General features: G+C 41.6%; 1 protein-coding gene across 4 annotated transcripts in view; it reads right to left on the bottom strand.

Moving 5' to 3' along the window:
- Positions 1-22,693, bottom strand: part of INVS (inversin) — a 120,302-nt gene that overhangs the window by 19,776 nt on the left and 77,833 nt on the right. For 2 of the 4 annotated variants that reach the window (XM_037493688.2, XM_037493691.2), the window contains 2 exons: positions 15,402-15,670; positions 9,399-10,113 (listed from right to left, as the gene is read on the bottom strand). In XM_037493688.2, the coding sequence (XP_037349585.1) occupies positions 9,399-10,113; positions 15,402-15,670 (984 nt within the window). Of the gene's footprint in view, positions 1-2,139; positions 2,203-9,398; positions 10,114-15,401; positions 15,671-22,693 lie in introns of all 4 variants that reach the window. The other 2 variants (XR_005121960.1, XM_037493689.2) reach the window with 2 other exon arrangements.

The following is a 22,693-nucleotide window of genomic DNA, read 5'->3' as shown; positions in this document are numbered from 1 at the left end:
AGCCAAGGAGCTAGAAGATATGATATACATGCGGAAATCATCATTGTGATTTAGTGAAGCTTTAAGACTTGGACATTTGTGTTGGGTTTTAAAGGGTGGTAGGAGCTTACCAGGCAGAGAAGTGCATTCTGGTAGAACTGGCATGAGTAGAAATGTGGGCATTTGTGCAGAAAGTAATGAGTTGTGTTAAGAATTGTGTATTTGGTGAGAGGAGAGGATGGAAGGATATAATATACTGTGGAGGTGTCCAACATTTGAGGTTCTGCTGTATGAGGCTCTTCCCTGATGTTTAAGCCTAAACACAAATCTGAGGTAGATATGAGACTGATTAAGGCAGAATAGAGGTTGACATCATCAAGATAGTGATATTGTTAATGGTGAGGGTAGTAAAATCAGAAATGACCTAACTATTTATGGACATGACGCCACTGAGAAAATCCAAGAACACTGGGTGAGGCTACAGAACAGAGGCCAAAACAGATCATATTAGAAGAGAGAGAGTAACAGCTACATGCTGACCACATTACCGGCCCTGTGCTGCCCCCACCCCAACCCTTCCCAAGTCAGTGTAGGTTTACTGAGTCTGAGGTTCCTTCATTGAAAAAGAGCCCGGGGTGAACAACCAACTCCCCTAGTGTTTGCGTCACTGCTTGGAAGCTCTCTTTCTGGTCTTGCCTCCCAGGTATTGCAGGAGAGTCTGTGGGGCTTGACCACGGGCAATCTCATTGTGAAGGAGGAGCAGGTGAGGGGTTGTCAAGCAATACATACATTTTGGTAAGTCGAGTTTCTACCCAGAGTGCACAACCAGTAGTCCCAACCAGCAGCTTTGTTCATGTGCACAGCCTATGTAATGGTGCAGGAAATTCAGCAGGGTGAAGAGCCTTGCTAACCCTGGAGCCTGGGCTCCTGCTCAGGCAGGGGAACCAGGTCATAGCCTGGACCACTGCTAGTTCTTGGCTCTGCCTGACCAGGAAGACTGGAAGCCCTGTACCCCAGCAGCACTTGAAGAGAACACAGTAGGCAGAACTGATTGTCTGCAGAGCAAAGCCAGTAGCACATTCAGTAAGGAAACATAGGGAGTGGGGTGGTTTGAGTTAATACTACAAAAAGCCTCAGTGGCCTTGCACCTGGTTCTTCTGCTCCATCTGGGCAGTAAAAGTTAATTCCTAATCCCAGCCAGTGCCGAATGCAGCCTTCAGCTTGTATGGCCACAGAACCCAAACTCTGCAGTGACAGCCCTTTCTTAACAGTGGCATTTTAACTGAGCATAACCCACGACTTCCTCATGTGTCGAACAAAATCAGCGGTCCTTTCTGGGCAGGGAAGTCAGTGCATAGTCTTGCCTGCTTGAGGTTCCCAAACAATGAACTGTTTAAGTCCTGGGGCCCATCCTGCTGCCCTGTTAGGGCAGGGAAGCTAACTGAGAGCCCCCCCTACTGATGAATAGTGTGCGTAGTCCTAACCATCTAGATAGTCTAACCAGAGAACTTGGGCAATTGCCGGGACAATCCTTCAGCCTCATGGACAGAGAATCAAACAGCAGGCCTATTCAATTGTTCATACCACTACCCTCCGACCTCAGAGCTCAAACAATGGCCTTGCTCCCAAAGAGACCCTGCTAGCAAGTCTCACTTGCCCAAGAACATTATCAGCAGACACAATGAGAAACTCAAACTGAGCTGACTGAAAAACCATCTTGAAGTCTAGAATAGGAAAGTGCTTACTCAAATGTGCACATGCCAATGTAAGGAGTCAAGAATCAAAAAAATTCAGGTGATTATGACACTAGTAATTTAAGTTCTAATAACCATATCTTACAGATATGGAGATTCATAAGTTGCCAGGCAAAGAATTCAGAATGATCCTCTTAAAGAGGTTCAATGCACTACAGGATCACACAAACGACTAAACAAAATTAACAAAATTAGGAAAGCAATGCATGAACAAAATAAGTTCAACAAAGTAATAGAAACCGGGTGCAATTGTATGGGGAATATAACCAAAATGAAAATGATACATTGTGCAAAGATGGAAAAAGATGTAAGAATTATATAAAATAAAATATTTAAATTAAAAAAAAAAAAGAAACAGAAACCTATCCCCCAAAAATCCTGTAGCTGAAAAAAGACAGTGACTGACCTGAAAATTTCAATAGAGAGCTTCAAAATCAGACTTGACTATGCAGAGGAAAGAATCATTCACCTGGAAGACAGGATATTTGAAAATACCCAATCATTACAGTGTTGTAAACCAATATGACCCAATAAAATACAATTGAAAAAAAGATAACCAGTCAGATAAGCAAAAAGAAAAAAAGAATGAGAAAGGTGACATAGGAGACAATCAAAAGGCACAATATCCACATTATGGGGAGCCTAGAGAAACAGCAATAGAAAATATATTTAAAGAAATAATGACTGAAAACTTTCCAAACCTAGGGAGAGAAGTGGATATCCAGATTAATGAGGCTGAACTCAATGTGCTGAACTCAAATAGGGATACACTGAAACACATTAATATTTAAATTATCAAGTCAAAGACAAATTTGAAAGCAGCAAGAGAAACAGCAAGTCATCTGCAAGAGACCTCTCAACAGGAACGTTACAAGTCAGGAGAGAATGGTATGTTCAAAATATGAAAAAAACCTGTCCATCATAAATTCTATGTCTGGCAAATGTGTCCTTCAGAAATTAAGATACTTTCCAGGACAAACAAGCCAGGGGAATTCATCACCACTAAACATGTCTTATAAAAATGCTAAATGCAGTTACTTAAGTGGAGGTAAAAAGATACTAATTATAAAAACATAAGAAAGGAATATGAAACTCACTGGTAATGAAAATATAGTCAAAGTTAGATTTTTGTACCAAGGTAATGGGGGTAACATAATTCACTTACAACTCTAGTTTAAAAGTTGAAAAACAGGGCCTCCCTGGTGGCACAGGGGTTAAGCAGCGCACTATGAAGCAATCCACAGCCTCCGCAGCACGAATTCAATCCCCAGTCAGACAGGGAGAATCCCACACGGCGCAGCAGACCTCTCCTGTCTCGCTCGCTGCTCCCCTCAGCAGTATATTTCAGTCAGTCTGCCTGTTCTGCTCCCCACTCAGTCTCTGGTGAGTCCTCTCACCCCCCCCCCCACACGTCTGGCCTGTACCCCAGCTCTTGTATGCATAAATAAATCTTTAAAAAACAAAAGTTTAAAAATTGCTAGGCACAGTGGTATATGCATGTACTCCAGCTACTTGGGAGACTGAGGCTGGAGAACTGCTTGAGTCCAGGAGTTCTGGGCAGTAGTATGCTATGTCATTCAGGTATCTACACTAATTTCTCATCAATGTGGTGACCTGGAAGTAGGGGATGAACAGAGAGTGCCTAAAGAGGGGTGAACAGGCCCAAATTGGAGAAGTTTAAAAATTAAACATAGTAAACTACAATAATCTGTTATAGGGGACACAATATAAACCACGTAAGCTGTGACATCAATATCCTAAAACGTAAGGGGGAGAACAGTGTGAAGTCTAGGAATGCTCTTCAAGTTGTCAGCAATTTAAAATAGCATGTTATAACTTGAAGATATTTTATATAAGTTTCATAAAACCATAAGGAAAAAATCTGTACTAACTACACGAAAGATATGATAAAGAAAACATACTGATATCAAAAGATATCAAAACAAAAAAGACAGCAGAATAAGAAATAATGGATTCACAAAACCAGAAAACAATTAAGAAAATTATAATAGGTCCTTAGTCACAATAATTATTTTACACATAAATGGATTAAATTCACCAAACAAAAGAGAGTGGCTGAATGGATTATGAAAAAAATCCAAGACCCCAAGATATGCTGTGTACAAGAGACTCACTTCAGTCTTAAAGATAAACAGAGTGAAGAGATGGAAAAAGATATTTCAAGCAAATGGAAATTTAAAAAAAATGTTAATTTCACTTACATCAGACAAAACAGAATAAAAATGGTTAAAAATGAAAAAGATCATTATATAATGATAAAAGGATCAATTTATTAAGCAGATATAATTGTAAATATTTATGTACCAAACACTGGAGTGTCTATATAAAGCAAAAACTAACACAGCCACTGGGAGAAATACAGAGCAATAATAGCTAGACTTCATTTCCCTACTCTCAACAATGCATAGACCATCCAAAGAGAAAGAACTGATTTGAGTAACATCATTTAACAAATGGACCTAACAGACACATATATTCTATCCAACAACTTCAGAATATATATTCTTCTTAAGCATATATGGATAATTTTCTACAATAGACCACACATTAGGTCACAAAATAAGTCTTTGCAAATTTAGAGACAGATCATGTTAAGTATGTTCTCTGACCATAATGGTGTGAAACTAGAAATCAGGGGGTGAACTGGAAAACTCATGACTACACGCATATTAACACTCTGCTGAACAACCAATGGAAAAGAAGAATTTGAAAGAGAAATTTATAAAATGTCTTGAGACAGACAAAATGGGAATGACATACCAGCACTTATGGGATATTGCAAAAGCAATTCTAGAGGGAAATTCATAGCAATAAACACCTATATTAAGAAACAAGATCTCAAACAAGCCACCTAGATCTATATCTATATACCTTAAGGAACTAAAAGAACAGCCCAAAATTAGCAGAAAGAATGATATACAGATTAGAGCAGAAATTATTCAAAGAGCAGGGAAATAGAAAAGATTAACAAAACAAAGAATTGGTTCTTGGAAAAAATAAAATTAACCTCTAGCTAGATTAACCAAGGGGAAAAAGAGGACCCATATCAACAAAATTTTATTATAAATGAAAAAGGAGCCATTACAATTGATACCACAGGTATACAAAGAATCATAAACTATATAAATATATGTCAACACACTGGATAACCTAGAATAAGTGGGAAAATTCTTATAAATATTCACCCTACTTAGACTGAACAAAGAATAGAAACCCTGAACAGACCAATTACTAATAAACAGAAAGACTGAGTAATCAAAAATCTCCCAACAAAGAATAACCCAGGACCAGATGACATCACTGGTGAATATTATCAAATATCTAAAGAAGAATTAATGCCAATCCTTCTCAAACTCTTTGGGAAAAAAAATCAAAGAGAAGGGAACACTTTGCAAACTGATTTTATGAGGCCACCAACTACCCTGATACCAAAGTCATAAAGGGGCACTACAACAATCTACCAGTCATAAAAGGGCACTACCACATTATTTATAGTAGTAAAAGTCTGGAGATAAGGCAGTTCAGTACTAAGGAAACAGTTAAATTACGATATCTTCCAACAGTAGAAAGCTGTGCAGTAGAATATAATATTTTAAAACATGGAAAAGGGCTCATAGTATATTGTCGAGAAAGGGAGGTTAACCAATAAAGTTTAATGTTTTAGTGGGGCAATCAGGTGCGGGGCGGGGGTGGAGTGGGGTGGGGGGTGGAGTTGGGGGACCGGGGCTGGGAGGTAGGCAGCAACTAAATCCCCCAACCCCTAGTGAATCTTTACTCTTTTCTGGGCTCCCTCTGGCATTCTCTCGTGGTCTCCCCTCTTGTGCAGTCCCTCGTCCTCTCACAGCCGTCCCGTCTGAGTGATGCCACCCTTATAGCTCTAGCCGCACCCTCAGGTGTGCACACTTATGTAGGTGTGCGCACCCATACTCCAGGTGTCCACAATCAGGCTCGTGTGCGCCACACCCACACTCCAAGTACCTTCTGCTTTAACAGGATCAAGGCTGTAGGTGCTAGCCAGAGGCTCGTGGCACAAAAAGCCTGATTAATTCACTTACCCTACACATGTGCATACATATTATAAAAAGGACATAAACATATCCCTAGAAAATGCTGTCAACAACCCACATGCTTAGTTCTGATCTTTAGTTTTTGTTTAAACAATTTTCTATATTGAACTTGTTTTTTGTCATCTGCAAGATTTTAAAATAAAATTTAAAGAAAAAAACAAAACCAATACTCAAGCAAACTGTTATCTCTCCCCACAACAAACAAGAGAGGAGTTAAGTGCTGATGAGGATATGGAGACATGGGAACCCCTGCAAGCACACTTGTGTTTACAGTTCGTGAACACTATGGAACACAGTATGGAAATTCCTGAAAAAATTTAAAATGGCACTACCGTTTGCTCTAGCAATTGCACTTCTGGACCTGCTGTATTTACAGCTCGTGTTTATTTGATGTTGTCTATCTCACATGCACTCCCAAATTGCTTACTGAACACAGCTGTTTTGGAGCCTCCCAAAGAAAGTTGCGTTAATGTTCATTACCTGTGGCTGATTAACTACTTCTGGTGAGCTCATAGGAAGCTGCCCCATGCCTGACTTTAGTATACACCAAATGCGAGGTAATCTTCCTAATCAGCTAAAAGCTCTTTGCAGCCTCTTCCTGCTGCTCTAAAGGCCATTTCAGTGAAACGACATGATTTCTTTTCCTGGAGAGTGACAAACCATGGCATCCCCCTTCTAGAATATGTACTACTTTTCCAAAAAGCCAGCTGTAGAGAAAAGCTGGAGTTATGGGCCGATACTGCTCCTTAACTCAATCTCTTTTGTTTGAGAAGTCAAGAAACCTCTGCTCCGAAGCAGAGAAGTCACTGGGGAGAGCAGGCTCTCAGTCATGATTCCCATGGAGATCGGGGCTGTTGCTAAGACAATGGTCCTAGAGGCAGAGGAGCAGCCTCTAGTCTACCAATCTCAAGGGGAACTTGCACTCCAGGATTGTAGAATGTCCCAATGCCTAACCGTTCCGTTCAGCCCCAGCCTCGGGGTTGTTCTTAATCACCTCAGAACACCCTGGAGAAGAGCTGACAGGATAGTGGCTTACACACATTCGGGTGAAAAGCTGGTCCAGTATCTTTCCAGCCCAGCTTGGCTTGCCCACTGTCTGGTTTCAATTTTTTTTTTTTTTTTTTTTTGGTGGGCCCCTTGCCGGTGGCCGGGGATCGAACTGGTGCTGCAGAGGCTAGGGGCAGCCTCACAACCCAGCGCTCAACCACTGCGCCACCAGGGGAGGTCCTGGTTTCAATCTTCAAAAAACCTTTAAAATAATCAAATCTTGGTACTAAAACTTGTACTTTAAGACTATGCTTCAGGTTCTTCTGGCCCAAGGTTCAATCTGCTCACACTGTGCCTGTGCCTGTCTGCCTTTCCTCATCCGTGGCCTGGCTCCTCCATGGTAGCTTGTGTTTATGGAAGGCTTAGGTGACAAGCCCTGTTCCCTGAACCCCGTTTTAACACCCCTTCCCGGGTGCCTTAGGTTTGGAGTAAGACACCACACACTGTCCCAGGACAGCGTGATGAGCTCCTAAATTTAGAATGAAAGACTTACAAGGCTATTACAGAATCAATAAAGCCTTTTTTATTGTCACCACACATGTGACTTCCCACAAGGTGCAGCATCCCAGAAGCCCTTTGGGAGTCAGTGTCCAGGTCCGGGTAGCACAATGGTGCAGCCAGAGGGCCCTGCATAATTGCCTCCCCAGCTGGGCACTCAGACTATGAGCCCACTGTTCTTGCGGGGCATGACTGAAGGCTCATTTGCTGCTATGGACACTTACTGACAGGACCTGTCAGCTTTTGACTCTTCAAAGGAGTCAAGGAACAGTCCTACAGGAAGGCATTTCAGCTAGGGAGCAGCTGTGGGGCCTGATGTGGTAAAGCTGACTTGTTTAGATCCTAGGGTTCAGCTGAAATACTTAAAAGTTCTTCTGAGATGGTATCTAGTACCGGTCCAGTAGAACTCCCCAAGGGGGCACCGAAGACCATTCCCATCTGGGGTTCGGAGATAAGACTATCTCAGCTCCAGCACTTCCTAGTGCTGTAACCTTGGCAGGCTGATTAACCTTTTCCCATGCTTCAGTTTCCTTCTCTGTGGAAGGAGGATACGAAGAGAATCTACATGATTTTTGTAAGGATAAATGTGTTAATACAGGTAAAATGGGCTGGCACAAGTGTCAAGTAATGCTAACTACAAGCACTAACAACAGTAACCACACATCCCCAGGATGCTACCTTGGTGTGTTGTCCACCAGGCAGGCAGCTCTTCTCTCTAGCCTGTTGACGTGAAGAGCGTGAGGCCTGCCTCGGTCTCCATTATCTTGACAGACAACCACCTCTGCCAAGAACATAAGGGCAAAGGCCCTTGGATTTGAGTCAGAGCTTTAACTGCTGGATCTGCTACACTAGGACAAGTCACTTCTGAGACCATTTGCTGGTCTGAAAAATGGAGATGCTAATCCCAGTCACGGCGGCTCTCTGGTGTGGTTGGAGGAGCAAATGGGATAAGACATGAAGGACTTTGTAAGTGGCCAATAGCTTGAAAAGACATGAGGCCGCACTACTGCAAAGCCCATGCAAGCAGGAAGCACAGCACAGGGCTTTGGGTAGAGAGCCGGGCACAGCAGCCACAAGATCTCTCCCTCATGAGAATCTCTTTTCTCTGCCTCTGCTTCTCCTGACCTTTTTATCTCCTGGCAGGGGCGTTGATATGTGGTGCACCTGTGCTTGCAGTGATCCGCTTGCTTTGTTCCCCTATTAACTTTCCTCTCCGAGGAGAGAGAGGTCCCATGACTCCACCTGTTGGTGGGTGCAGCGATGGCCTACTCTGGATTTAGGCCCTTAGTGGGACCTGTGGTGTGAAGATTATGGGATATATGAAAACGAGCAGCAGAGGACTCCTCCAGCCCTCCTAGAATTACTCCCTGGAGGAGTAATTCTGTTTCAGTATTGTTTCAGTATTCAGTAATACTGTTTCAGTATTTTAGGAAGCGTCCACCATGACTCCCAGCACTTAGCCCAAACTCAATTTGGTGGTGTTACACAGGTTTTTGTAATAAATTCAGTCACTCAACTCACTATATTCAGGCCTCTCTGTTTAGGCATTTGGGACAGTAAAGACATTTAAAAAAAAAGTATCTTATACATAATAGTGCTTCAGAAGTTATGAAGCACACTTTACATCAACCTAGCAACCTGTCATGTAAACAGGATAGCTGTGCAATTGTTAAATTCCATTTCACAGATGAGGAGACTGAGGACCAGCGAATGATTGGCTCGAGGTCAGTTAGCCTATTAGAGCTTCATCTGAAACTTAGACTTTCTGTTTTCGAACTGAGAGCGTTTTTTCTTACACCAGGCTATCCTGAGTGCTTTCTATCTTTCTTGGCAAAAATACCACTTAAATAGCTTGCCCAGTGTAAATTATAAGGATCTACACGTGTGTGAATTCACAGGCTGGCTCAATAAAAATGGTCTTATCACAACAGCACATAGAATTCAGTAGAAAATGTTACAGAGCAGGGGGTGTCAAGTTAGGGGTATCAGATAAACATAGAACCAAAGGTGCTGTAGCACCCCATCTTCCTACCTTCTCCAGGCCCTCTGGATGATGGCTGCTGCCTTGTTCTTTTTGCGAAACAGCTCTTTCCTGCTTCTCTCTCTTTGGATTATCTGCAGCCGCAGCTCTACGGGGAGAAGGTCAATATTCACAGGCTGTGCAGAGAGGGGACTAGGTGCTGGGTCAGTCTCCTTAGATATCTGAGTGTCCTCAGACCGAGTAGATGTTCTCAGTTTCCTGACCCCTGTCCTCAACACCTCTGTGCTCTGTGGCAAATCTGAGTTGCTCCCTCCTGTGAGCTTGTCCTGTGTCACTTTGTTCTTTGCTGTCCGATGGTGAAGAGGATTCTGTCCAGCATGGGCCACCTCCCCCTTGGCGCTGCCTGGCCGGCTAGAACCCGCTGGGGAGCACCTTCCTCCTTTGAGGTCAGGAAAACGCCTTTTTTGGGAGGCACATTTGGCCTTGGGTGCTTCATTGTGCTGCCTGCTGAGCTTCCAGGGACCCTCCTGCTGTGGAAGGTTCGCTGCCCCATGGGGGTCCTCTCCTTTCTCATCAGTGCTAGCGGCCCTGAGGCAGGAAGGCTGTTTCAGGAAACCTTTTCTCTTGTCACACCGCTGCTCGCCAATTGTCTCACCTCTTGACTTCTCAATAGAGGAAACTCCTGAGCGCCTGTTTCCACCTTTGCCTTCACTGGGGCTAAAGTGTACACAGGAAGATCGGCCTTTAGAATGTTCTCTGGACATTTCTGGGGAGACAAAGAAAGAGGGGGATAATGTTCATTGTCCATAACTTACATGTAGAGCAACTCTGTCCATTTACTCACATAAAATATTCAGACCTGTCCTCTAGCATCACCAGGATAGTGGTGATTATGGTTAGAAAAAAGTCATTAGCTTCTATTTCTAGCAATAGAGGTTACAGAAAATAAAAGCCTTCCCACTACAAGTACCTAAAATACTGATGCAAATAAAACAAATATCTTTTTAAGAGTATCATAGTGCCTTCGAGAACATGAAGGAAATCCCTGAGGGTTAAAAACAAAGGGAAAACTGAAAATCAGAGCATTAAGCAAGTGAGCTGACCTAGCAACTGTCTTGGCAGGCAGTAATGGTGACGTGCGCAATGCTTGGTTTCACTAAATATCTGGTTGTGCTTATTTTTTTTTTAAGAGTTGCAAGACACACTCTTTTTTTTAAAAGATTTATTTATTTATACAAGCACTGGGTACAGTCAGAAGCAAGGGAGGGTGAGAGAATTCACCAGAGCCAGAGCGGGGAACAGAACAGGCAGACTGACGAAACACACTGCTGAGGGGAGCAGCGAGCGCAGCAGGAGAGGGCTGTGCGCCATGTGGGACCATTGCTGGTGGCCAGGGATTGAACCAGCCCTGTAAAGGCTGCTGGCAGCTTCGCAGCCCAGCACTCAACCGCTGCACCACCAAGGGAGGCCCTGGTTGTGCTTTGATACCCAGATAAGAACAGAAAATGAGGTCCTTCAGACAGAAATTTATGTGGAAATGAAACCCTGCATTGAAGCCAGGACACTAGGATGGGTATACCCTTGGAAAATGATAGTCCTCAGATTTAAGAAAATGGCTTGCTAGCACTGGAGCGTGAGAAGGTTCGTTTCCTGTAGGTTGTGAAAGGAGTACACTGTCTTCAATGAGAAACTGAAGCCAAAGTTCTGTGTCTCCATAGATCTCCACAGAACCTCCATAGGGGTTTGGGATTCATTTATTCTCAGCCATACAAGAAATTAATAAAAACAATGATCTTGGGATGATGGTATTGCAGGATGCTTCATACAAACAAGCACAATAATTATAGGCCTGCGTTTGCTATTTTAAAGGACATACCTGTTTGGTAGGTTATTTTTTGGGAGGGGTCTGAAAACATTTATCACTATTAATCTAAATGGACAATTTTTTAAGCATTCCCAAAAATAACCTACCATATAGGAAAGTCCTACTTTTGGATGGAGGGGAACCTGTATTGCTTTAGAGTGGCATGCCCTCAACTCAGGCTTCTGACTTCACAATCCAAAATTACAGAACACATGAAGAAAACAGCAGCACATAGAATCTGTTTACTGTCAGGAGACAGTAAACAGAAACAATCAATCATAAGATTAAATCAACAAGAATGTCAACTCATAGAAGAGGAAGAGCATGAAGAACTCTCATTCATTGCTGGTAGAATGCAAAATGGGGGCCTCCCTGGTGGCGCAGGGGATAAAGTCAGTGCTATCAAGCTATTCGCAGCCACCGTAGCATGAGTTTGATCCCCAGCGAGGGAGCTGACTCACATGGCACAGCAGACCTCTCCTGTCTTGCCCACTGCTCCCTTCAGGAATGTATTTCGGTCGATCTACCTGTTCTGCTGCCTACTCTGTCTCTGGTGAATCCCCTCAGAGCTCCCCGCCCACGCCGCTGGCCTGACCCCAGTTCTTGTATGCATAAATTTTAAAAAATCTTTAAAAAAAATTTAAAAAATGCAAAATGGCACAGCCACTTTGGAAGAGAGTTTGGTGGTTTTTACAAAACTTAGCATATTCTTACCATATAATCCAGCAATCTTTTGTGTGATTCATAGATCCAAATTATTTAAAAATGTATCTACCTCAAAACCAGCAATAGGACACTTAGCACTACAAAGAAACCAAAAGAAAATGAGCTAAAAATAAAATCAGTGCTAAAAAGAAATGAGTTATCAAGTCATGGAAAACATCACATTACTTGCATGAAAATCACTAATACAGGCTACTTAGTGAGAGAAGACAATCTGAGAAGAATACACACTGCATGATTCCAACTGTATGACTCTGGAAAAAGGCAAAACTATGAAGACAGTAAAAGGCTCAATGGTTGCCAGAGTTTGAGGGAGGGAAACATGAAGAGGCAGAGCACAGAGGATTTTTAGAGCAGTGTGATAGTGAATTTTCTGAGCCAGTGTGACTGGGATCAGGGATGCCCAGATAGCTGGTAAAATATTTCTGGGTGTAGACACTAGCATTTGAATCTGTAGTTTGTGAAGAAGATTACACCCAGCAGGGCAGATAGGCATCCGTCAAAATGTTGATGGCCGAAATAGAGCAAAAAGGTGGAGGAAGAACAAATTTGCTCTCTTTACTTGAGCTGAGATTTGTCTTTTCCTTCCCTATTATAGAGGTACTACTAGATTTTGGGTCTTCAGACTAAGACTGGGACTTACCATCTGCCCTCTGATTCTCAGGCCTTTGGACCCAGACTTAACATCTGCTCCCCTGGTTCTCAAGAACTGGACCTGGACTGAATTACACCACTGGCTTCCTGGTTCACTAGTGTGCAGATCGCAGATCATGGGATTCTCAGTTTCCATAGTCAAGTAAGCCAATCCCTATAAAAAATCTCTTCATATCTATATCCTACTGGTCCTGTTTATCTGTAGAATCTTGGCTAATATTGACCATGAATTATTCTGTATGATACTATAATGGTGGATATAAGTCATTATACATTTATCCAAACCCACCAAATGTAAAGCACCAGGAGTGAGCCTGGATATAAACCAAGACCTTTGGGTGCAATGATGTTTGACTGTAGGTTCACTGATTGTAACAAATGGACTGCTTTATTTTAATTTTTTAAAAGATTGATTGTATTTATTTATGCATACAAGAACTGAGGTATAGGCCAGAGTTGTGGAGGGTGAGAGAAATCACCAGAGATAGAGTGGGGAGCAGAACAGGCAGATCTACTGAGCTATACTGCTGATGAGAGCAGCAGGTGAGACAGGAGAGGTCTGCTGTGCCATTTGGGTCAGCTCCCTGGCCGGGGATTGAACTCATGCTGCAGTGGCTGCATATAGCTTCAGAGTGCTGAGACTTAACCCCTTGAGCCAGCAGGGAGCCTCCAACTTTGGAGTCTTGAAGAAGAAATCGTTAGATTCCAGCCTCACTATATATGACAAATTAAATATGGGATGAGTCAAAAAGTTAAAAATGAGATAGCAAAAAATAGAACATATATGTGTTTATTGGAACTTGAAGTGGGAAAATCCTTTTCTTAGCATAAAACTAAAAATCTCAAAAGAGAAATTTTTTTTAGCAGATTCAAAAGGTGGACTAAAAAGACATTATTATACAAGTGACCCTTAAACAACATGGGTCTTTCCTGTGCTGGTCCCCTACCTTTAAGGTATTTTTTTCTGTCTCTGGGTTCCATATCCACAGATTCATCCAACCTTGACATGAGCTGGCTGAATGGCAAATGTGGAGCCAGCTGGTCTGCAGAGCTCACATGCAGATTCTAACTACATGGTGGGTAGCTGGTGCTGTTAACATCTGCTTTGTTCAGTGGTCAGATACATATGATAGACAAAGTTTACTATACTTATTTTACAAAAGCTTTTAGCAATATTAAGAAAATCAACCAACCAATATAAAAATTGACAGAGGGCATCAGTGAAGAAACCAGAAAATAAATTGACAAAGCCAATAAAAATAGAACAAAATCTCATCCTGTCAATTTAGTAAAATCATTATTTGCCTAAACGCATTTTATGCCTAAATATTTTTTACTTTTTAGAGGGTGAGAGCCTTCTGCAATCTTCCTGGAATAAAATTTGGGCTCATGTTTAAAGAGTCATAAAAATTAGAGATGTACATAAAAATTTCTGTGTAAGGCTATTTAGTTTGTATGTCTCAAAACACAGACATGATTAAACAATCATATGTATAATTTGATATAATGCTAAGTAGTTTCTAACATTTGTTGCTGAAGAAAGAAATGATGTAAGACCTCAGAACAAGATAACCACAATTTTCTGAATTAGAAAAAAGAATTAGAAGTTATGTACCAAAGAGATAGATAACTGATGTTTGAGATTAAGGGGACTTTTTTTCTTCTTTGTTCTTCTCTCAGTTTTTAATTTTTTTTTTTTTTGGTGATGCACATTAACTTTTTTTAAAATCTAATTTATTGATTTCTCATTCATTTATGAAAGGTGAAGGAGAAAAAGAAGAGGCCAGTATTTTTCATCTTTGGTTCCTTCTGGGACTCAACTCAAGGTCTACATGGCCTGTGTACTGATCAGCCGAAGCAACTATGACCTCTCTTTTTTTTTTCACTTTATTGAGATTACCTCAATGTGGTTTATGACACTATACATATATGATTTAGGGGAATGTGTTTAAACTTCTCAGATGTATGCTACCTCCCCCTACCATCCACGCACCCACAGTCCTTTACCATAGACCCCTCATGGACTTCTCCGGAGGTTTTTTCTTTTTTGTTTTAAACAATTTATTTATTTATTTATTTATTTCTTTATTTCTTTATTTCTTTATTTATTTATTTATTTATTTATACAAGCACTGGGTACAATCAGAAGCACAGGACAGTGAGAGAATTCACCAGAGCCAGAGCGGGGAACAGAGCAGGCAGACTGACGAAATACACTGCTGAGGGGAGCAAAGGGTGCAGCAGGAGAGGTCTGCACACCTCGCCAGTGGCCGGGGATTGAACCAGTGCTGCAGAGGAAGTGGGCAGCATTGCAGCCCAGCGCTCAATGGCTGCACCACCAGGGAAGGCCCTTCTCATGAGTTTTATAAATTACATTTGATAATTGAAACAAAAATTATAATGCCACCTGATACCCAAGCAATATTTAAAAGTGGAGAGGGTAAAGGTTCCTAAATGGAGGTATGGTTGCTACATTTCACTTAAAGTTTTAAATGTTGATTCTAGACTATTACAAGTCACATCATATATTAAAATACTCAGCAACCAGCACAAAAATGATGGAAAGAGATACGCTCAAAAAAACTGTAAATTCCTCAAGTTGGAATCCTAAAAGATGTCCCAAGAAGAGAAGAAAAGAGCAATGGGAATGGCAATATCTGATTTATTTTATCTAAAATAAATGAAAAATAAGTAATGCAATGGCAAACTTAAGCGATAACATAATCATCTCACACATCAATGGTCTAAATACACTAATTAAAAGAGCTCACAGCCCATGAGTTGGCATTAGATAATAAAGGTGATACACCTACCACTGGACTTTCTGGGGTCTGTTCCCTGCACATCTGGAGAAAGATGCTGCTCCTTCTGGGGAACACTACTTGGGGATCCTCTGCTTGGACACTCTCTGCAGGCTCTCCTCTCGCAGCCCTGGGCAGTGTTGCTGGAGGCACAGCTCTGTCTGTGGGGCTCATCCTGGGTGCCAGGCACACGGGGAGGGATTTGGGGCCTGCAGGAATCTGGGCTCAGCCTCCCCTTGTGCTGTTCTGCTTCCCTTCGCTTGTTTTCTTCCTCCCGCTTCCTGAAAAAAAAAGTCAACAAAAATGGGGTAAAATTTAGAGTGTCCCCTGTACAAGTGTTCCTGGGTGAGATATAAATGTTAAGAGATGCTCTCTATATGACAATAGGAATTTAGAGATTCACAATTTCCAATCTTTCTCCAGGCCTTATAGTTTCAAAAGATAACGGAGCTGAAAAGAATCTTACAAGAACTGGGGTACAGGCCAGAGGTGCGGGGAGGTGAGAGGATTCACCAGGAACAGAGTAGGGAGCAGAACAGGCGGATCTACTGAAATACACTGCTGAGGGGAGCAGAGGGCGAGGCAGGAGAGGTCTGCTGTGCATGTGGGTCACCTCCCTGGTCAGGGATTGAACTCGTGCTGCAGTGGCTGTAGATAGCTTTGTAGTGCTGATGCTTAACCCCTTGCACTACCAGGGAGGCCCTGATGTTTATGTTAAATGAGGACTTACGAAATAGTTGCTACCCAAATGATTCAGTTATTGCTCAGGGAGAGCATCTGATTAGTGTAGAGTGGAGAGAAGCTTGCACTGGGAAATACAAGATCGTCTCAGGTCCTGCTTCTGCCAATGACCACAAAATGACTTTAACTTAGTCACTATTCTGTCAAAGACTCAGTTTCCCCAGATCTAAATATGCTAGTTTATAATCCTGGATTGATTTAGGGGTCTGCCTGGAAACTAGATTTCTTTATAAAAGCCATGATATACGTTGAAAAGAGATGAAGAGATTTTTGGTAGCAGAGTTCCTTGTGGGAGATTTGTTTAAACAGATCCTTTAATAAGCTCGGGTAGAAGTGAGACCGTCAGGGCCTAGGTGATGAATGACTCTGAGGTTTCACAGAAGAGGGTTGCTCTGTCATGAGACAAAGCCTTTGTAGCTTGTTCCAAGGAGAGAGGGGATGATAGAACAAAAGAGAGAAGAAAAGGGGAAGAAAGAGAAGAGAGAAGATGAGAGACCAAAAGCTCACAGCGCAAGGGTCAGGGCAAAGAGAATCCTTTTTGAGGTGAGGTGAGGTGATAGAAAAGGACTTTAGATCCTCACAATTTAATAAACTGAATCTCCTGAGACCTTATTAAAACTCAGGTCTGAGGTAGCCAGTCTGGGTGGAGCTGAGCGTCTGCATCTCTAACAAGTACCCTGGGTTCTCAGGTGCAGCCAGCCCTCTAACCACACCTTGCTCATAGAAGTCTTAGGAAAATCGGAAAGTCTTATGTGGACCGCTGACTATGCCTCCATGGGATATGAAATGTAGTCCTCCCAATGATACCAACTTTTCATAAGATCTTCCATGCTCATACATGGTTTTTTGTAAGCAGCTTGACAGTTGCAGAGCTAATCTCCTGGGAGCAAGAGCTGAGGCAGAGACCCTAAGCCCCCAGGAAGTCATAGAATTCAGATTTCCACAGACTGGAATTTGAAGCAAAGCTTATTTCCATTTCAAGGGGCTGGGAAGACCTAGAGGATAGATACTTGGGTTATACTGATATAAAGCCATGTCAATTTGTTAACCTCCCTTCCCATAGGCCTTTCTTCCTGTGAGCTGAAGTCTCTGATCTGGGGCCCCAGACTGCTTATCTAATGGGTTCCCACAGAGACCCTTCTCACAGAGAGTGGCCAGTGCTAGTTGCTGCCTGTTCTACTGTCTTTATTTGACTCTGGTTTTGTTACATGTTCTGCAAGTGCTGACACTGAGTCCTGCAGTCAATGGTGCCTGAGATGCCTATGGCCACTGCAGGTGCCACTTCAGTGAGATCTGTCTGGGAGAGGGCTGCTTTTCTGAAGAAGGTGGAAGCATCTGTGTAGGTGAAATGCTGCTAATTGATCTAACAGCCTTGGTCGTGGCAGGCAGAGGAAGTGTGGCTCCTCTTACTAGCACTGATGAAAAGAACAGCTTTAGAATATTGGTCCTTTGGGCAGACACATGGTGTGGTTGTCTGACTTGGCATCTACATGGATTTCAGTGCCATTAAGGGGACTTTGAAGTGATAAATTAGACTGTTATTTGAGCAGTTTATTTCACTTAAGTTTTAGGAAATCAAACCTCTTTCCTTCTAATGATGATAAGCCTCTGTACAATCAGCCCCTGGGCAAACCTTGTCATGGCAGACCTTTCTGGGCCTCCAACAAAGATGGCCACAGGACAAACAGGGGACACAGCAGTTTGTTTATTTTTTTCACCCCCACCCCAGCTCTTCCTTCTGAAAACTTCTTTGGAGGGAGAGGTTTGCTGGGATAGGGTGCGTTTTTTCATTTTGGTAGAACTAAGCAGATTTGAGAGAAAGAATAGAATCAGTGGAATATATAACTAGACCTATGGCTTATGAATAGAAGTAAATTAATTTTTTTTAATTGAGAGGCATTTTGCATTAAAAAAAAAAACACTTCAGGTGACATTCTGCTAAAAATTGTGCCATTCTCCAGAGCTGCAGTTCTTAGTATAGAAGTAGTGATCTTTGAGGGATGGGGATGGGACTAACAGCTGGGAATGATTCATAACCTGCATCCTTTTTAAGACAAAAACACAACAGTAGAGTGCGTGTGCATGCCCGTGGTCACGTACACACACATACACACACACACACACACACATATAGAGAGAGAGAGAGAGAGAGAGAGAGAGAGAGAGAGATACAGCTCCAGAGAGTAGAACCTGATCGCACACTTATGGGTCTCTCTGGGGAAAAGGTTCAGGACCACTGCCCATAGTCGAAGTGTTTGATGGAATCTCATTTTACGAAGAATGATATTTTTATTTGGTAGATTAGGAAACAGAGGGAAAGAGTTAAGTGATTTGCCTAAGGCTGTAGGGTAAATGATAAAGAGAGCTGAGCAGGAACTCAGCTGCTTTACCTTTCCCTGTAAAATTCATTTCAGTGATGGTAATTTTTTGAAAATTTCATTTAATCTTCTATCATTTAAAAAATGAATTGGATTATATGAAGAAACTGGTAAGATCACATCAAAGTCACCATTAACAGCATTTTAAACCAGTTTCCAATACAGCTTTTAGTCCTAAACTCTTAGGCTCCATAGTTGTCCTGAGATTTAAGTGTTTTTTTCTCCAATTAATGATTACAGGGAGTTGAAGATCTTTAATCTTCATGGTAGTTGTGTTATAAACTTGACCTATTTTCATAAAGTTTAGGAAACAGACACCAGAAAAAGAACCATGTTACTTGAGTTCATATGAAAACTCAAAGAAAAAAAATGTCCTGTCCATGACACAGCAAGTAATATTTTAGCAGGACATTTATTAGCATGGAAGAATCTTAAGGTATAAAATAGTCTTATCTTTTTCACTCCCTTTTTTTCTATTATCTTGTGAGAAACTGGCCAGACAGCAACCTCTGATGGGCTGCCAATTAGTCTGGTTTATATTGTTTTTTTTTTCTAGAGCAATTTTTGTAGCTCCCCAGGGATTTGCAATATAAGAAACAAAAAAAGCCAACAGAGGATGAGATTTTTGACAAGATCTGCTTCAGTTCCTGTGTGTCACAGGCTGAGGGGATCTCCAAATAATGCACTGAAGGCGCTGGAGCTGTTTCACTCAAGGAAGCGAGATTTGAGGGACATAGTACTAGTGCAATTATCTGGAGGGCTTTTGTGGGGCAAAGATATATCCTGGAGCCCCCCAAAACCAGACCTAAGGCCCAAGAATTAGGACCCTAGATGATAGTTCAGCAAGAAAGAGGACAATAAGTAACAAAATGATCAAAAGACTGCTTGGTGTGCACAGAACCAGATAAAGAGCAGTGATTTAAATGACCTGAATATCCAATAGCTCTAGTAACTTAGCACTGGGTGTGCCCATCTGCACAGTAAGACACAGCCCTGCTTAATGAAAGTCATAAAGGAATTCTATTCAAAATAGTTATTTTTTAACAAATAACAGTAATACCAAGTCAGAAACTGACAATAACCTGACACTAATGGTATGTAAGACATGATACATTAAAAAAGCACTGGACTTGATGTCAGCAAACAAGCTTCTTATTAGATGTATGGCTTACGCAAGTCACAAGCTCTGTAATTTCCAGTTTCTCAGCCTATAAAATGAGGACGGTAACACCTACCTTATTATCTCACTGTGGTGAGGCTCAGAAGAGAAAATGTCCATGAAAGTACCTTGGAAACTATAAAGTGCTCTGCATACTAGGGCCTATCATTATTACAGATCTTCCTAAAATGGCATCGATTCGTAACAGCCCTCCTGAGACTAAGCAGAGTGCTGGGAGGAGTTTGAAGAAGATAGAGGTGCTGGACTAAACACTAGCGGAAATGACAGGCATGCTTTCAGAACATGTGTGTTCTAGCCCCCCAGCATCACCTTCCTGAGATGTGGGACTGCAGCGATAGATACCTCAGTCTCCTTCAGGTTTCCCTAGGGGATAACCTCTGGCATTCACCGTCTTCTCTCCTCTTCTTACAAGGAACTCTCGATTTCAGCCCAACAAAATATGTTAATCTGCAGATGGCTCTCCTTTCATTCCCAGAATCAGGCCCCATCTCTTTCTTGGGGCCAAGCCCAATAAATATGGACTGGACTGGATGGGGTACACCCTGGACTCTGGTTGTTGGATTTTCATCTCACCTTTATAGCTTATTACTTGATTCCTGGGCCCTCATTCTTAAGTGTTCTTATTAGTTCTGTAGTTGTCTAGAGCTTCTAACCTTCCCCTTACCATGTCATTGTGGGGGGTCACAGGAAAGTTTGGGTTTCCAGCCTCCAAAATGGTTTGAATGACCTTATCTCCTGATGCTCTGTGTAGTCCCTTCCTAGACTGATTAGGAATAGCTTGAGTAACCATAGGAAGCTGCAGAAATGACATTGTGTGACTTCTGAGGCTAGATCATAAAAGGCATTGCAGTTTCTGTCTCACTCTTTTGGATCACTCAGAGGAACTGAGAGGCCTTCTGCCAACAGCCACGCGAATCAGCTATCTTGGAAATGTATCCTTTAGCTCTAGGGGAGTCTTCAGATGATGGCAGCTCCATCCATCACCAAGATGTCACTTCCATGAGAGCCACTGAGCCAGCACTATACAGCTAAGCTGCTCTCAATGTCCTGATTCACAGAAACAGTGTGAAATGATGAATGCTCATTGCCATTTTAAGCCACCATGTTTTGGGGTAAAACTCAAAAGACAGTAAGTGATACTAATACAGTAAGAATCATGAGGAAATCATTAAAATAATTTCATACAAACACTAACCTTAACTCTGTAATATACTCTGTAATATAAAAGTTGAATTTTTAAAGCTCCACATTATTCAATAGGGCCTCAGTTTTCCAGTTCTGTTTTTGATTCCCAGAGACAAGTTAATCCTCAATTATTTGACTGGGTTTCCTTATCTCCTCCAAGCAAGAAGCAGGGTATTAATCTTAGGTTAGAAAAGTTGTTAACAGCAACACATTGAGTCAATTACTAAAATTACTAAAATTACTATTCTATAGTAAATATGTTTCCTTTAAAGTGACCATGCCAGGTAACCGATTAACTCAAGTTCCACAGAAAAAATAAGATGTGCCTTTTATGTGTATGTGCTGGGTGGAGTGTTCCTTGAGTCTGAGGAGTTCTTGGCAAGTAGGTTAAGGTTAGTTTGTTGGAAAGAGCAAGGACTGGAAACTGAAGACCTAAGCACACTCCTGGCTGGGCTACTTACCAGTTAAGAGGTAAATCTTTTCTGAATCTTAGTATTCTGGTTTGTACAATAGGGAAAATAGAAATTCACCTTGTTTTTCAGATAGTCTGTCTGCAATAATATTGTTAAACAAAGAGAAGTGATATATATAAGCTTTTTATAAATTGACAACTATAACATACATATAAGGGATTTTCAATCCTTAAAAATTTAGGGTTTTTAACTCATCAAATATTGGATACTTGCTCTTCCCAATAGTCTGTGAACCTGGCAGGGGTAAGATTTATAAGTAGCTTGAGCCTAAGAGGTTTACATGTTCAAATAAATGTATGTTTCTTTTTAAAATCAATGCAAAGAACTGTCATAAACCTGGCAAATGGTAATTTGCTCATGATAAATAAGGGGGCGGGCTGGAAATTACATGCATAAACAAACAAGTGCCATAAACAAACAAGGGACTTAGAATCACAAGAATTTGAACTGGAAGACGAAACTTGACTTTGTTACTCCAAAAAACATACTCAATTTCATACAATAACCAGAATGACGGTCAAGTCTCCCAGAGGTTGTGGAAGTAAGGAAAGTGATGAGAAAGTGAAGAAAATTCATAATAGCTGAAGCCTCAGTGTGAGGGTGTGGGAAGATGATGTAGTGGAAAGAAATGAGGCTTAGAGATAAAAGCAGAAGATAAAATGTGGAAGGGTCTTATGTAGTATCGTGGCTGGTATTCAAGAAAGGCTGGTAGAGAATGGTAGAACAGAAGAATGAAAGCAAAAGGACACTTCAGAAGAGGAATGAATAGAATCAATGATGGCAGCAGTAGCAGGGAAATGAGGTGAGAAGAGAGACAAGTTGTGATGAGTTGTAGGTTTTGCACAGAGTCTGGGGTGATACTGACAAGAAGACATGCAAATGGAAACATCCAATGATCTGAAGTGCTGGCAAGTGACAAAAGAACAGCGAAGTTAGACAGTCCACTTAGGTATGGGATTAGAGTAATGGGAGCAAGGATGTATAAGGATACAAGTCTAAAAAAATGTATAGAAGTCTAAGGAGTCACCTTCAGGGCTGACCTCAGTCTGGAGATGTATATTGTAATTTTAAAAAATGTGAGAGGGAAGAGTCAGAGTTAGAGGAGATCTGAGATTAGAGAGTAAAATAAAATCCATCAAAAAGGATGCTTTAGGAAGATGGGTGATAAACAAATATGGTCTTACATTAGTGTGCCTTCAACTGTGTGCTTTGGCAGGTAAATTATAGTAATGTGCATTTTGGCAACAACATAGGTGGTGCAGTATGAGTTATAAAGTGACTTTAAATGGATTACAGATGTTTCTTAAATAGTATTTTCTAAAAAAACATACCTTAGAAAATGACTAC

This window comes from Talpa occidentalis, unplaced genomic scaffold (genome assembly GCF_014898055.3).
Source record: "Talpa occidentalis isolate TD23 unplaced genomic scaffold, MPIMG_talOcc4v2.1 talOcc4.7, whole genome shotgun sequence".
Classification (NCBI taxonomy): domain Eukaryota; kingdom Metazoa; phylum Chordata; class Mammalia; order Eulipotyphla; family Talpidae; genus Talpa; species Talpa occidentalis.
Note: the sequence above shows the minus strand (reverse complement) of the source record. Positions and strands in the feature narration are given on the sequence as shown.